The sequence below is a fragment of the Tribolium castaneum genome, chromosome 8, assembly GCF_031307605.1.
Source record: "Tribolium castaneum strain GA2 chromosome 8, icTriCast1.1, whole genome shotgun sequence".
NCBI lineage: Eukaryota > Metazoa > Arthropoda > Insecta > Coleoptera > Tenebrionidae > Tribolium > Tribolium castaneum.
Window position 1 is genome coordinate 16,582,540 of NC_087401.1, and position 16,032 is coordinate 16,598,571.

The 16,032-nt window shown below is 33.8% G+C and overlaps 1 protein-coding gene across 2 annotated transcripts in view; it reads left to right on the forward strand.

The window, feature by feature from the left end:
- Positions 1-16,032, forward strand: part of LOC662609 (uncharacterized protein) — a 76,831-nt gene that overhangs the window by 55,878 nt on the left and 4,921 nt on the right. For both annotated transcript variants that reach the window (XM_064358429.1, XM_064358430.1), the window contains 3 exons: positions 1,278-1,417; positions 1,463-2,065; positions 15,737-16,015. In XM_064358429.1, the coding sequence (XP_064214499.1) occupies positions 1,278-1,417; positions 1,463-2,065; positions 15,737-16,015 (1,022 nt within the window). The remainder of the gene's footprint in view (positions 1-1,277; positions 1,418-1,462; positions 2,066-15,736; positions 16,016-16,032) is intronic.

Here is a 16,032-nt window from a genome sequence, read left to right on the forward strand (position 1 = left end):
GTAGCGACTTGATTCTTGCAAATTTGGATTTCGCCGGTCATTCTACGTTAGAAACACTTAATTCTAAGGACATAAGCCAGAATAGAAGGAAAATAATGAAGACTATTTGGTGTCGATAAATTTTGACGAGGCTAAATTTTTGCCGATATTTTCCGAACGGTTAGTCGTAGCGACTTGATTCTTGCAAATTTGGATTCCTCCGGTCATTCTACGTTAGAAACACTTAACTCTAAGGACATAAGCCAGAATAGAAGGAAAATAATGAAGACTATTTGGTGTCGATAAATTTTGACGAGGCTAAATTTTTGCCGATATTTTCCGAACGGTTAGTCGTAGCGACTTGATTCTTGCAAATTTGGATTTCGCCGGTCATTCTACGTTAGAAACACTTAATTCTAAGGACATAAGCCAGAATAGAAGGAAAATAATGAAGACTATTTGGTGTCGATAAATTTTGACGAGGCTAAATTTTTGCCGATATTTTCCGAACGGTTAGTCGTAGCGACTTGATTCTTGCAAATTTGGATTTCGCCGGTCATTCTACGTTAGAAACACTTAATTCTAAGGACATAAGCCAGAATAGAAGGAAAATAATGAAGACTATTTGGTGTCGATAAATTTTGACGAGGCTAAATTTTTGCCGATATTTTCCGAACGGTTAGTCGTAGCGACTTGATTCTTGCAAATTTGGATTCCTCCGGTCATTCTACGTTAGAAACACTTAACTCTAAGGACATAAGCCCGAATTGAAGGAAAATAATGAAGACTATTTGGTGTCGATAAATTTTGACGAGGCTAAATTTTTGCCGATATTTTCCGAACGGTTAGTCGTAGCGACTTGATTCTTGCAAATTTGGATTCCTCCGGTCATTCTACGTTAGAAACACTTAACTCTAAGGACATAAGCCCGAATTGAAGCAAAATAATGAAGACTATTTGGTTTCGATAAATTTTGACGAGGCTAAATTTTTGCCGATATTTTCCGAACGGTTAGTCGTAGCGACTTGATTCTTGCAAATTTGGATTTCGCCGGTCATTCTACGTTAGAAACACTTAATTCTAATGACATGAGCCCGAATAGAAGGAAAATAATGAAGACTATTTGGTTTCGACAAATTTTGACGAGGCTAAATTTTTGCCGATATTTTCCGAACGGTTAGTCGTAGCGACTTGATTCTTGCAAATTTGGATTCCGCCGGTCATTCTACGTTAGAAACACTTAATTTGAGTACTTAGAACAAGTTGGGCCAACTAACAAAAATTTAACCAATGTCTAGATCATCGTCTCGTGTGCGTCTGAAGAGAGCAATCCGGAGGTCTCCCGCGAGTACCACGTTTTGCGGCGCATGGTCGACGTCGAAGAGAACTTCATCGAAGTCAAGGCATTAGGCGAGGAGTTGGCAATGAAAGTGGTCAAGTGAGTACTCGTTCATTTGTCATTTCCCTCCAATAATTTTGCCAGGATGTGGATGCGCACGGCTTGCCGTGACCTCACCAACTACCAATGGCGTCTCGTCTCGAACGCCATCGAGAAGTGTAGTTTACCCATCTTCGTGAAGCTCGTCTTTGCCGAAATTTGCCGATGGCGCAGCTACACCAAGTCGCAAGACACTCATCTCGCCTCGACCGTCATGGACTCCATCATGATGTTGTTCGAACGAATTGAAAAACAACACGGACGGATTTTAGTTTTCCACGCTCTGGCCTACATAACAGCGGCTAAAAGTGGCTTATCTGAGTCGGAACTGGAGGATTTAATTTCTTTGGATGATAAGGTACTTGATGATGTGTACCAGTACCATTTGCCCCCAGTTCGGAGAATCCCTCCCTTGTTGTGGACACGAATTCGCAACGATTTGCCCAATTATCTGTCCGAGCGTGAAGCTGATGGGGTTAGTGTCATGAATTGGTACCATCGGCAGTTTCGAGATACGGCGAAAGAACGCTACTTTAAAAACATGAACATGGCCATGTATTTCCATTCGATGATTGCTGATTATTTTCTGGGAATTTGGGGTGGGGGGAATCCCAAACCGTTCAAATATACCGAAATACAAAGACACAGGTAGGTGGATTGCTTGTGCTGTTATGCTATTGGTCGGATTACCTCGCGCTCGATATGGACTATGTTAAGAACATCTCCCAATTTTTTTTTTATTTTCCCAATTACGACTAAACTATTCGAAAAAGTGGAACTGTTTTGATCCTCACCTATGCAAAATGATCCGGGGAATCGATTGGCATCGACAAAATTGCCAAATTCCGAATAGTTTTTTAGTTATGAATTTTTTAAAATTTTACCAATTTTTGCATTTTTCTCCAATTTGCTCGAAAACTATTAGTCGGAGAACACTAATTTTTTTTGAGAAAGATAGATAATTTAAAGAGCTTTCCAACGATAATACACTTCATGGGGTTATCTCTGATAGTTCCGGAGCTATTGCTCGACAAAAGTTCCGGGTACCCAAAATCGACAAAATTTGCGACGAAAATTGAAAAAATCAAACAACAAAAAATCGAACATATGGACTTTTTGTGGACTTTTAGCAACTTTTGTGGGTTGTTAAGACATAAAGAAGTCCATAAAAAATTTACTGGAGTGAGTTTAAAAAAAAAGTTTTTTTGCCTCATTGAAGGTAAGTGTAGTTTTACTCAGGAAATTTGAGCAAAAAAAATTGAAAATTTTAAATCTCGTGAAAAGTTGGTATAACACAGAAAAGAAGCCTCTGAATCCAAAGGAACAAACCGCATTGCTCTACGACTTTTAGTTCTCGAGTTATGAATTTTTTTATTGAATAAAATTTTCCACTATGACAAATGGCTACCCTAAATTTAGACAAAAAAATTAAAATTTTTAATTCCTGTGAAAAATTGATATAATATGTAAAATGAGCCGTAGAATTCAATGGAACAAACCGCATTGCTCTACGACTTTTAATTTTTTTTTTATGATTTTTTTAACTTTAACTTTTTTTATTTTCCCAATTACGACTAAACTATTCGAAAAAGTGAAACTGTTTTGATCCTTACCTATGCAAAATGATCCGGGGAATCGATTGGCATCGAGAAAATTGCCAAATTCCGAATAGTTTTTTAGTTATGAATTTTTTAAAATTTTACCAATTTTTGCATTTTTCTCCAATTTGCTCGAAAACTATTAGTCGGAGAACACTAATTTTTTTTGAAAAAGATAGATAATTTAAAGAGCTTTCCAACGATAATACACTTCATGGGGTTATCTCTGATAGTTCCGGAGCTATTGCTCGACAAAAGTTCCGGGTACCCAAAATCGACCAAAACTGCGACGAAAATTGAAAAAATCAAACATCTAAAAATCGAACATATGGACTTTTTGTGGACTAAAAACAACTTTTGTGGGTTGTTAAGACATAAAGAAGTCCATAAAAATTTGGTGGAGTGAATTTAAAAAAAAAATTTTTTCCATCACTTTGAAGGTAAGGTGTAGGCACAAATTTATTACTCAGGAAATTTGAGCAAAAAATTTGAAAATTTTAAATCTCGTGAAAAGTTGGTATAATACAGAAAAAAAGCCGCTGAATCCAATGGAACAAACCGCGTTGCTCTACGACTTTTAGTTTTCGAGTTATGAATTTTTTAATTGAATAAAATTTTCCACTATGACAAATGACTACCCTAAATTTAGGCAAAAAATTTTAAATTTTTAATTCCTGTGAAAAATTGATATAATATGTAAAATGAGCCGTAGAATTCAATGGAACAAACCGCAGTGCTCTACGACTTTTAGTTTTTTTTTTATGAATTTTTTTAGTGAAAAACTTTGATCGCCTCTGTAGCCGGAACCGTTGCCCGGAGCGGCTCCGGGTTTAGTCGAAAAAATAGATAAAATTAAGCGCTATCAGATGGTTTTTTGTTCGTTGCTCTAAGTCTTACAGTTTCCGAGAAAAACGCAAAAAAAGGTTTCCATTTTCACTTTTTTTCAATTTTCAACCGCCAATTACGGCGAAACTATTAGAGTTATCGAAAAACGGAAAAATGGAGGATAACCGGAATAAAAAACTCTACAAAATGGCATAGGACTCAAGGCAATATCTCGCAAAAAAATTTTCAATTTTCAAACGCCGATTACGGCCAAACTAAAAGAGTTAGGGGAAAACGGTTTTTTAGATCGGAAAGAGCACATCAAAATCTATAAGATAGAATCGGTTTTATTTGATTTAGAGACACTTTAAAAATTGACCGATTTTAAGGGGGGGGTGTTAACTTTTTTTTATTTTTTTTTATTTTCCCAATTACGACTAAACTATTCGAAAAAGTGAAACTGTTTTGATCCTTACCTATGCAAAATGATCCGGGGAATCGATTGGCATCGAGAAAATTGCCAAATTCCGAATAGTTTTTTAGTTATGAATTTTTTAAAATTTTACCAATTTTTGCATTTTTCTCCAATTTGCTCGAAAACTATTAGTCGGAGAACACTAATTTTTTTTGAAAAAGATAGATAATTTAAAGAGCTTTCCAACGATAATACACTTCATGGGGTTATCTCTGATAGTTCCGGAGCTATTGCTCGACAAAAGTTCCGGGTACCCAAAATCGACCAAAACTGCGACGAAAATTGAAAAAATCAAACATCTAAAAATCGAACATATGGACTTTTTGTGGACTAAAAACAACTTTTGTGGGTTGTTAAGACATAAAGAAGTCCATAAAAATTTGGTGGAGTGAATTTAAAAAAAAAATTTTTTCCATCACTTTGAAGGTAAGGTGTAGGCACAAATTTATTACTCAGGAAATTTGAGCAAAAAATTTGAAAATTTTAAATCTCGTGAAAAGTTGGTATAATACAGAAAAAAAGCCGCTGAATCCAATGGAACAAACCGCGTTGCTCTACGACTTTTAGTTTTCGAGTTATGAATTTTTTAATTGAATAAAATTTTCGACTATGACAAATGACTACCCTAAATTTAGGCAAAAAATTTTAAATTTTTAATTCCTGTGAAAAATTGATATAATATGTAAAATGAGCCGTAGAATTCAATGGAACAAACCGCAGTGCTCTACGACTTTTAGTTTTTTTTTTATGAATTTTTTTAGTGAAAAACTTTGATCGCCTCTGTAGCCGGAACCGTTGCCCGGAGCGGCTCCGGGTTTAGTCGAAAAAATAGATAAAATTAAGCGCTATCAGATGGTTTTTTGTTCGTTGCTCTAAGTCTTACAGTTTCCGAGAAAAACGCAAAAAAAGGTTTCCATTTTCACTTTTTTTCAATTTTCAACCGCCAATTACGGCGAAACTATTAGAGTTATCGAAAAACGGAAAAATGGAGGATAACCGGAATAAAAAACTCTACAAAATGGCATAGGACTCAAGGCAATATCTCGCAAAAAATTTTCAATTTTCAAACGCCGATTACGGCCAAACTAAAAGAGTTAGGGGAAAACGGTTTTTTAGATCGGAAAGAGCACATCAAAATCTATAAGATAGAATCGGTTTTATTTGATTTAGAGACACTTTAAAAATTGACCGATTTTAAGGGGGGGGTGTTAACTTTTTTTTATTTTTTTTTATTTTCCCAATTACGACTAAACTATTCGAAAAAGTGAAACTGTTTTGATCCTTACCTATGCAAAATGATCCGGGGAATCGATTGGCATCGAGAAAATTGCCAAATTCCGAATAGTTTTTTAGTTATGAATTTTTTAAAATTTTACCAATTTTTGCATTTTTCTCCAATTTGCTCGAAAACTATTAGTCGGAGAACACTAATTTTTTTTGAAAAAGATAGATAATTTAAAGAGCTTTCCAACGATAATACACTTCATGGGGTTATCTCTGATAGTTCCGGAGCTATTGCTCGACAAAAGTTCCGGGTACCCAAAATCGACCAAAACTGCGACGAAAATTGAAAAAATCAAACATCTAAAAATCGAACATATGGACTTTTTGTGGACTAAAAACAACTTTTGTGGGTTGTTAAGACATAAAGAAGTCCATAAAAATTTGGTGGAGTGAATTTAAAAAAAAAATTTTTTCCATCACTTTGAAGGTAAGGTGTAGGCACAAATTTATTACTCAGGAAATTTGAGCAAAAAATTTGAAAATTTTAAATCTCGTGAAAAGTTGGTATAATACAGAAAAAAAGCCGCTGAATCCAATGGAACAAACCGCGTTGCTCTACGACTTTTAGTTTTCGAGTTATGAATTTTTTAATTGAATAAAATTTTCCACTATGACAAATGACTACCCTAAATTTAGGCAAAAAATTTTAAATTTTTAATTCCTGTGAAAAATTGATATAATATGTAAAATGAGCCGTAGAATTCAATGGAACAAACCGCAGTGCTCTACGACTTTTAGTTTTTTTTTTATGAATTTTTTTAGTGAAAAACTTTGATCGCCTCTGTAGCCGGAACCGTTGCCCGGAGCGGCTCCGGGTTTAGTCGAAAAAATAGATAAAATTAAGCGCTATCAGATGGTTTTTTGTTCGTTGCTCTAAGTCTTACAGTTTCCGAGAAAAACGCAAAAAAAGGTTTCCATTTTCACTTTTTTTCAATTTTCAACCGCCAATTACGGCGAAACTATTAGAGTTATCGAAAAACGGAAAAATGGAGGATAACCGGAATAAAAAACTCTACAAAATGGCATAGGACTCAAGGCAATATCTCGCAAAAAAATTTTCAATTTTCAAACGCCGATTACGGCCAAACTAAAAGAGTTAGGGGAAAACGGTTTTTTAGATCGGAAAGAGCACATCAAAATCTATAAGATAGAATCGGTTTTATTTGATTTAGAGACACTTTAAAAATTGACCGATTTTAAGGGGGGGGTGTTAACTTTTTTTTATTTTTTTTTATTTTCCCAATTACGACTAAACTATTCGAAAAAGTGAAACTGTTTTGATCCTTACCTATGCAAAATGATCCGGGGAATCGATTGGCATCGAGAAAATTGCCAAATTCCGAATAGTTTTTTAGTTATGAATTTTTTAAAATTTTACCAATTTTTGCATTTTTCTCCAATTTGCTCGAAAACTATTAGTCGGAGAACACTAATTTTTTTTGAAAAAGATAGATAATTTAAAGAGCTTTCCAACGATAATACACTTCATGGGGTTATCTCTGATAGTTCCGGAGCTATTGCTCGACAAAAGTTCCGGGTACCCAAAATCGACCAAAACTGCGACGAAAATTGAAAAAATCAAACATCTAAAAATCGAACATATGGACTTTTTGTGGACTAAAAACAACTTTTGTGGGTTGTTAAGACATAAAGAAGTCCATAAAAATTTGGTGGAGTGAATTTAAAAAAAAAATTTTTTCCATCACTTTGAAGGTAAGGTGTAGGCACAAATTTATTACTCAGGAAATTTGAGCAAAAAATTTGAAAATTTTAAATCTCGTGAAAAGTTGGTATAATACAGAAAAAAAGCCGCTGAATCCAATGGAACAAACCGCGTTGCTCTACGACTTTTAGTTTTCGAGTTATGAATTTTTTAATTGAATAAAATTTTCCACTATGACAAATGACTACCCTAAATTTAGGCAAAAAATTTTAAATTTTTAATTCCTGTGAAAAATTGATATAATATGTAAAATGAGCCGTAGAATTCAATGGAACAAACCGCAGTGCTCTACGACTTTTAGTTTTTTTTTTTATGAATTTTTTTAGTGAAAAACTTTGATCGCCTCTGTAGCCGGAACCGTTGCCCGGAGCGGCTCCGGGTTTAGTCGAAAAAATAGATAAAATTAAGCGCTATCAGATGGTTTTTTGTTCGTTGCTCTAAGTCTTACAGTTTCCGAGAAAAACGCAAAAAAAGGTTTCCATTTTCACTTTTTTTCAATTTTCAACCGCCAATTACGGCGAAACTATTAGAGTTATCGAAAAACGGAAAAATGGAGGATAACCGGAATAAAAAACTCTACAAAATGGCATAGGACTCAAGGCAATATCTCGCAAAAAAATTTTCAATTTTCAAACGCCGATTACGGCCAAACTAAAAGAGTTAGGGGAAAACGGTTTTTTAGATCGGAAAGAGCACATCAAAATCTATAAGATAGAATCGGTTTTATTTGATTTAGAGACACTTTAAAAATTGACCGATTTTAAGGGGGGGGTGTTAACTTTTTTTTATTTTTTTTTATTTTCCCAATTACGACTAAACTATTCGAAAAAGTGAAACTGTTTTGATCCTTACCTATGCAAAATGATCCGGGGAATCGATTGGCATCGAGAAAATTGCCAAATTCCGAATAGTTTTTTAGTTATGAATTTTTTAAAATTTTACCAATTTTTGCATTTTTCTCCAATTTGCTCGAAAACTATTAGTCGGAGAACACTAATTTTTTTTGAAAAAGATAGATAATTTAAAGAGCTTTCCAACGATAATACACTTCATGGGGTTATCTCTGATAGTTCCGGAGCTATTGCTCGACAAAAGTTCCGGGTACCCAAAATCGACCAAAACTGCGACGAAAATTGAAAAAATCAAACATCTAAAAATCGAACATATGGACTTTTTGTGGACTAAAAACAACTTTTGTGGGTTGTTAAGACATAAAGAAGTCCATAAAAATTTGGTGGAGTGAATTTAAAAAAAAAATTTTTTCCATCACTTTGAAGGTAAGGTGTAGGCACAAATTTATTACTCAGGAAATTTGAGCAAAAAATTTGAAAATTTTAAATCTCGTGAAAAGTTGGTATAATACAGAAAAAAAGCCGCTGAATCCAATGGAACAAACCGCGTTGCTCTACGACTTTTAGTTTTCGAGTTATGAATTTTTTAATTGAATAAAATTTTCGACTATGACAAATGACTACCCTAAATTTAGGCAAAAAATTTTAAATTTTTAATTCCTGTGAAAAATTGATATAATATGTAAAATGAGCCGTAGAATTCAATGGAACAAACCGCAGTGCTCTACGACTTTTAGTTTTTTTTTTATGAATTTTTTTAGTGAAAAACTTTGATCGCCTCTGTAGCCGGAACCGTTGCCCGGAGCGGCTCCGGGTTTAGTCGAAAAAATAGATAAAATTAAGCGCTATCAGATGGTTTTTTGTTCGTTGCTCTAAGTCTTACAGTTTCCGAGAAAAACGCAAAAAAAGGTTTCCATTTTCACTTTTTTTCAATTTTCAACCGCCAATTACGGCGAAACTATTAGAGTTATCGAAAAACGGAAAAATGGAGGATAACCGGAATAAAAAACTCTACAAAATGGCATAGGACTCAAGGCAATATCTCGCAAAAAAATTTTCAATTTTCAAACGCCGATTACGGCCAAACTAAAAGAGTTAGGGGAAAACGGTTTTTTAGATCGGAAAGAGCACATCAAAATCTATAAGATAGAATCGGTTTTATTTGATTTAGAGACACTTTAAAAATTGACCGATTTTAAGGGGGGGGTGTTAACTTTTTTTTATTTTTTTTTATTTTCCCAATTACGACTAAACTATTCGAAAAAGTGAAACTGTTTTGATCCTTACCTATGCAAAATGATCCGGGGAATCGATTGGCATCGAGAAAATTGCCAAATTCCGAATAGTTTTTTAGTTATGAATTTTTTAAAATTTTACCAATTTTTGCATTTTTCTCCAATTTGCTCGAAAACTATTAGTCGGAGAACACTAATTTTTTTTGAAAAAGATAGATAATTTAAAGAGCTTTCCAACGATAATACACTTCATGGGGTTATCTCTGATAGTTCCGGAGCTATTGCTCGACAAAAGTTCCGGGTACCCAAAATCGACCAAAACTGCGACGAAAATTGAAAAAATCAAACATCTAAAAATCGAACATATGGACTTTTTGTGGACTAAAAACAACTTTTGTGGGTTGTTAAGACATAAAGAAGTCCATAAAAATTTGGTGGAGTGAATTTAAAAAAAAAATTTTTTCCATCACTTTGAAGGTAAGGTGTAGGCACAAATTTATTACTCAGGAAATTTGAGCAAAAAATTTGAAAATTTTAAATCTCGTGAAAAGTTGGTATAATACAGAAAAAAAGCCGCTGAATCCAATGGAACAAACCGCGTTGCTCTACGACTTTTAGTTTTCGAGTTATGAATTTTTTAATTGAATAAAATTTTCGACTATGACAAATGACTACCCTAAATTTAGGCAAAAAATTTTAAATTTTTAATTCCTGTGAAAAATTGATATAATATGTAAAATGAGCCGTAGAATTCAATGGAACAAACCGCAGTGCTCTACGACTTTTAGTTTTTTTTTTATGAATTTTTTTAGTGAAAAACTTTGATCGCCTCTGTAGCCGGAACCGTTGCCCGGAGCGGCTCCGGGTTTAGTCGAAAAAATAGATAAAATTAAGCGCTATCAGATGGTTTTTTGTTCGTTGCTCTAAGTCTTACAGTTTCCGAGAAAAACGCAAAAAAAGGTTTCCATTTTCACTTTTTTTCAATTTTCAACCGCCAATTACGGCGAAACTATTAGAGTTATCGAAAAACGGAAAAATGGAGGATAACCGGAATAAAAAACTCTACAAAATGGCATAGGACTCAAGGCAATATCTCGCAAAAAAATTTTCAATTTTCAAACGCCGATTACGGCCAAACTAAAAGAGTTAGGGGAAAACGGTTTTTTAGATCGGAAAGAGCACATCAAAATCTATAAGATAGAATCGGTTTTATTTGATTTAGAGACACTTTAAAAATTGACCGATTTTAAGGGGGGGGTGTTAACTTTTTTTTATTTTTTTTTATTTTCCCAATTACGACTAAACTATTCGAAAAAGTGAAACTGTTTTGATCCTTACCTATGCAAAATGATCCGGGGAATCGATTGGCATCGAGAAAATTGCCAAATTCCGAATAGTTTTTTAGTTATGAATTTTTTAAAATTTTACCAATTTTTGCATTTTTCTCCAATTTGCTCGAAAACTATTAGTCGGAGAACACTAATTTTTTTTGAAAAAGATAGATAATTTAAAGAGCTTTCCAACGATAATACACTTCATGGGGTTATCTCTGATAGTTCCGGAGCTATTGCTCGACAAAAGTTCCGGGTACCCAAAATCGACCAAAACTGCGACGAAAATTGAAAAAATCAAACATCTAAAAATCGAACATATGGACTTTTTGTGGACTAAAAACAACTTTTGTGGGTTGTTAAGACATAAAGAAGTCCATAAAAATTTGGTGGAGTGAATTTAAAAAAAAAATTTTTTCCATCACTTTGAAGGTAAGGTGTAGGCACAAATTTATTACTCAGGAAATTTGAGCAAAAAATTTGAAAATTTTAAATCTCGTGAAAAGTTGGTATAATACAGAAAAAAAGCCGCTGAATCCAATGGAACAAACCGCGTTGCTCTACGACTTTTAGTTTTCGAGTTATGAATTTTTTAATTGAATAAAATTTTCCACTATGACAAATGACTACCCTAAATTTAGGCAAAAAATTTTAAATTTTTAATTCCTGTGAAAAATTGATATAATATGTAAAATGAGCCGTAGAATTCAATGGAACAAACCGCAGTGCTCTACGACTTTTAGTTTTTTTTTTATGAATTTTTTTAGTGAAAAACTTTGATCGCCTCTGTAGCCGGAACCGTTGCCCGGAGCGGCTCCGGGTTTAGTCGAAAAAATAGATAAAATTAAGCGCTATCAGATGGTTTTTTGTTCGTTGCTCTAAGTCTTACAGTTTCCGAGAAAAACGCAAAAAAAGGTTTCCATTTTCACTTTTTTTCAATTTTCAACCGCCAATTACGGCGAAACTATTAGAGTTATCGAAAAACGGAAAAATGGAGGATAACCGGAATAAAAAACTCTACAAAATGGCATAGGACTCAAGGCAATATCTCGCAAAAAAATTTTCAATTTTCAAACGCCGATTACGGCCAAACTAAAAGAGTTAGGGGAAAACGGTTTTTTAGATCGGAAAGAGCACATCAAAATCTATAAGATAGAATCGGTTTTATTTGATTTAGAGACACTTTAAAAATTGACCGATTTTAAGGGGGGGGTGTTAACTTTTTTTTATTTTTTTTTATTTTCCCAATTACGACTAAACTATTCGAAAAAGTGAAACTGTTTTGATCCTTACCTATGCAAAATGATCCGGGGAATCGATTGGCATCGAGAAAATTGCCAAATTCCGAATAGTTTTTTAGTTATGAATTTTTTAAAATTTTACCAATTTTTGCATTTTTCTCCAATTTGCTCGAAAACTATTAGTCGGAGAACACTAATTTTTTTTGAAAAAGATAGATAATTTAAAGAGCTTTCCAACGATAATACACTTCATGGGGTTATCTCTGATAGTTCCGGAGCTATTGCTCGACAAAAGTTCCGGGTACCCAAAATCGACCAAAACTGCGACGAAAATTGAAAAAATCAAACATCTAAAAATCGAACATATGGACTTTTTGTGGACTAAAAACAACTTTTGTGGGTTGTTAAGACATAAAGAAGTCCATAAAAATTTGGTGGAGTGAATTTAAAAAAAAAATTTTTTCCATCACTTTGAAGGTAAGGTGTAGGCACAAATTTATTACTCAGGAAATTTGAGCAAAAAATTTGAAAATTTTAAATCTCGTGAAAAGTTGGTATAATACAGAAAAAAAGCCGCTGAATCCAATGGAACAAACCGCGTTGCTCTACGACTTTTAGTTTTCGAGTTATGAATTTTTTAATTGAATAAAATTTTCCACTATGACAAATGACTACCCTAAATTTAGGCAAAAAATTTTAAATTTTTAATTCCTGTGAAAAATTGATATAATATGTAAAATGAGCCGTAGAATTCAATGGAACAAACCGCAGTGCTCTACGACTTTTAGTTTTTTTTTTTATGAATTTTTTTAGTGAAAAACTTTGATCGCCTCTGTAGCCGGAACCGTTGCCCGGAGCGGCTCCGGGTTTAGTCGAAAAAATAGATAAAATTAAGCGCTATCAGATGGTTTTTTGTTCGTTGCTCTAAGTCTTACAGTTTCCGAGAAAAACGCAAAAAAAGGTTTCCATTTTCACTTTTTTTCAATTTTCAACCGCCAATTACGGCGAAACTATTAGAGTTATCGAAAAACGGAAAAATGGAGGATAACCGGAATAAAAAACTCTACAAAATGGCATAGGACTCAAGGCAATATCTCGCAAAAAAATTTTCAATTTTCAAACGCCGATTACGGCCAAACTAAAAGAGTTAGGGGAAAACGGTTTTTTAGATCGGAAAGAGCACATCAAAATCTATAAGATAGAATCGGTTTTATTTGATTTAGAGACACTTTAAAAATTGACCGATTTTAAGGGGGGGGTGTTAACTTTTTTTTATTTTTTTTTATTTTCCCAATTACGACTAAACTATTCGAAAAAGTGAAACTGTTTTGATCCTTACCTATGCAAAATGATCCGGGGAATCGATTGGCATCGAGAAAATTGCCAAATTCCGAATAGTTTTTTAGTTATGAATTTTTTAAAATTTTACCAATTTTTGCATTTTTCTCCAATTTGCTCGAAAACTATTAGTCGGAGAACACTAATTTTTTTTGAAAAAGATAGATAATTTAAAGAGCTTTCCAACGATAATACACTTCATGGGGTTATCTCTGATAGTTCCGGAGCTATTGCTCGACAAAAGTTCCGGGTACCCAAAATCGACCAAAACTGCGACGAAAATTGAAAAAATCAAACATCTAAAAATCGAACATATGGACTTTTTGTGGACTAAAAACAACTTTTGTGGGTTGTTAAGACATAAAGAAGTCCATAAAAATTTGGTGGAGTGAATTTAAAAAAAAAATTTTTTCCATCACTTTGAAGGTAAGGTGTAGGCACAAATTTATTACTCAGGAAATTTGAGCAAAAAATTTGAAAATTTTAAATCTCGTGAAAAGTTGGTATAATACAGAAAAAAAGCCGCTGAATCCAATGGAACAAACCGCGTTGCTCTACGACTTTTAGTTTTCGAGTTATGAATTTTTTAATTGAATAAAATTTTCCACTATGACAAATGACTACCCTAAATTTAGGCAAAAAATTTTAAATTTTTAATTCCTGTGAAAAATTGATATAATATGTAAAATGAGCCGTAGAATTCAATGGAACAAACCGCAGTGCTCTACGACTTTTAGTTTTTTTTTTTATGAATTTTTTTAGTGAAAAACTTTGATCGCCTCTGTAGCCGGAACCGTTGCCCGGAGCGGCTCCGGGTTTAGTCGAAAAAATAGATAAAATTAAGCGCTATCAGATGGTTTTTTGTTCGTTGCTCTAAGTCTTACAGTTTCCGAGAAAAACGCAAAAAAAGGTTTCCATTTTCACTTTTTTTCAATTTTCAACCGCCAATTACGGCGAAACTATTAGAGTTATCGAAAAACGGAAAAATGGAGGATAACCGGAATAAAAAACTCTACAAAATGGCATAGGACTCAAGGCAATATCTCGCAAAAAAATTTTCAATTTTCAAACGCCGATTACGGCCAAACTAAAAGAGTTAGGGGAAAACGGTTTTTTAGATCGGAAAGAGCACATCAAAATCTATAAGATAGAATCGGTTTTATTTGATTTAGAGACACTTTAAAAATTGACCGATTTTAAGGGGGGGGTGTTAACTTTTTTTTATTTTTTTTTATTTTCCCAATTACGACTAAACTATTCGAAAAAGTGAAACTGTTTTGATCCTTACCTATGCAAAATGATCCGGGGAATCGATTGGCATCGAGAAAATTGCCAAATTCCGAATAGTTTTTTAGTTATGAATTTTTTAAAATTTTACCAATTTTTGCATTTTTCTCCAATTTGCTCGAAAACTATTAGTCGGAGAACACTAATTTTTTTTGAAAAAGATAGATAATTTAAAGAGCTTTCCAACGATAATACACTTCATGGGGTTATCTCTGATAGTTCCGGAGCTATTGCTCGACAAAAGTTCCGGGTACCCAAAATCGACCAAAACTGCGACGAAAATTGAAAAAATCAAACATCTAAAAATCGAACATATGGACTTTTTGTGGACTAAAAACAAATTTTGTGGGTTGTTAAGACATATGGAAATCCATAAATGTTGAATAGACCACATGTAATTCACCCCCTTCTTTCTCCTTTTTTTTTTTTTTTTTTTTTTAAGTCCCACTTTTACGATTACGCATTGAGACCCTCACAGCCATCATACAAACACAAAAATAAACTCACCCTTAGTTTTTGGTGGGGCGGAAATTCCGTTTTTTTTACGTTTTTGACGACTTTCAACATGGTCGTACAATTACAGCAACAACAGACAAAATAAAACAAAATAAGAAGATTTAAATGACATTTAGCCACTTTCATAAAAAACAACCCTTCAATAAAAAAATCTCGTATCTCTATTCCCAGTTGACCAAAAATTTTAAAATCAATACCAACTTATTCTCCACTGCAAACAGTTCCCGAAGCTAGAAAAAATAATAACAAAAGTTGGAAAAAAAATTAAGGGTGGGTTTTTCAAACTAATACAAACCCCATCGAGTGACCCCTCAAACTTCACCGCCTGAACTGGACATTACAAAAACACAAAAATGTGTAGGTCTTTTATGGCTCCTTAAAGAGATAGCAAAATGACTATTGAAAATCATAATTTCAACCAGACCGTCGTTTAGATTACATCAAGATGCATCTTTTCTCTCATAAGACAAAATTGTGGCCAACGCTTAGTTCCCGAGATATTTAAAGAAATAACTTCAAATTCAAATTTTCGCGCCTACATTTATTTTTTTTATTTTATTTTAGTTACGAATTTTTCAACGATTTTTAATAGCAAAATCATTTGGACCCTTCCAGGTTCAATCTAACCGACAAAGAAGGCGTAGCCGATCGTAAAGTACCAGTCCAACCCTTGGTGTTTTACTCCAAAGACGGTAAAGTCTCACGGTACAATTTACGAAAATTTGGCGAACTGCCCTTTCATTTGGTACGATCGAGGCGATTCAAGGACTTGTACGAGAACGTTCTCTTCAATTACGAGTGGTTACATGCGAAATTATCAAGTTGCCCCCTTCAGGCCGTTCTGGCCGATTACGAAGACGCCAGTACTCACATTGAAGATAAGGATTCACGCAGGTACCACCCAGGTTTCC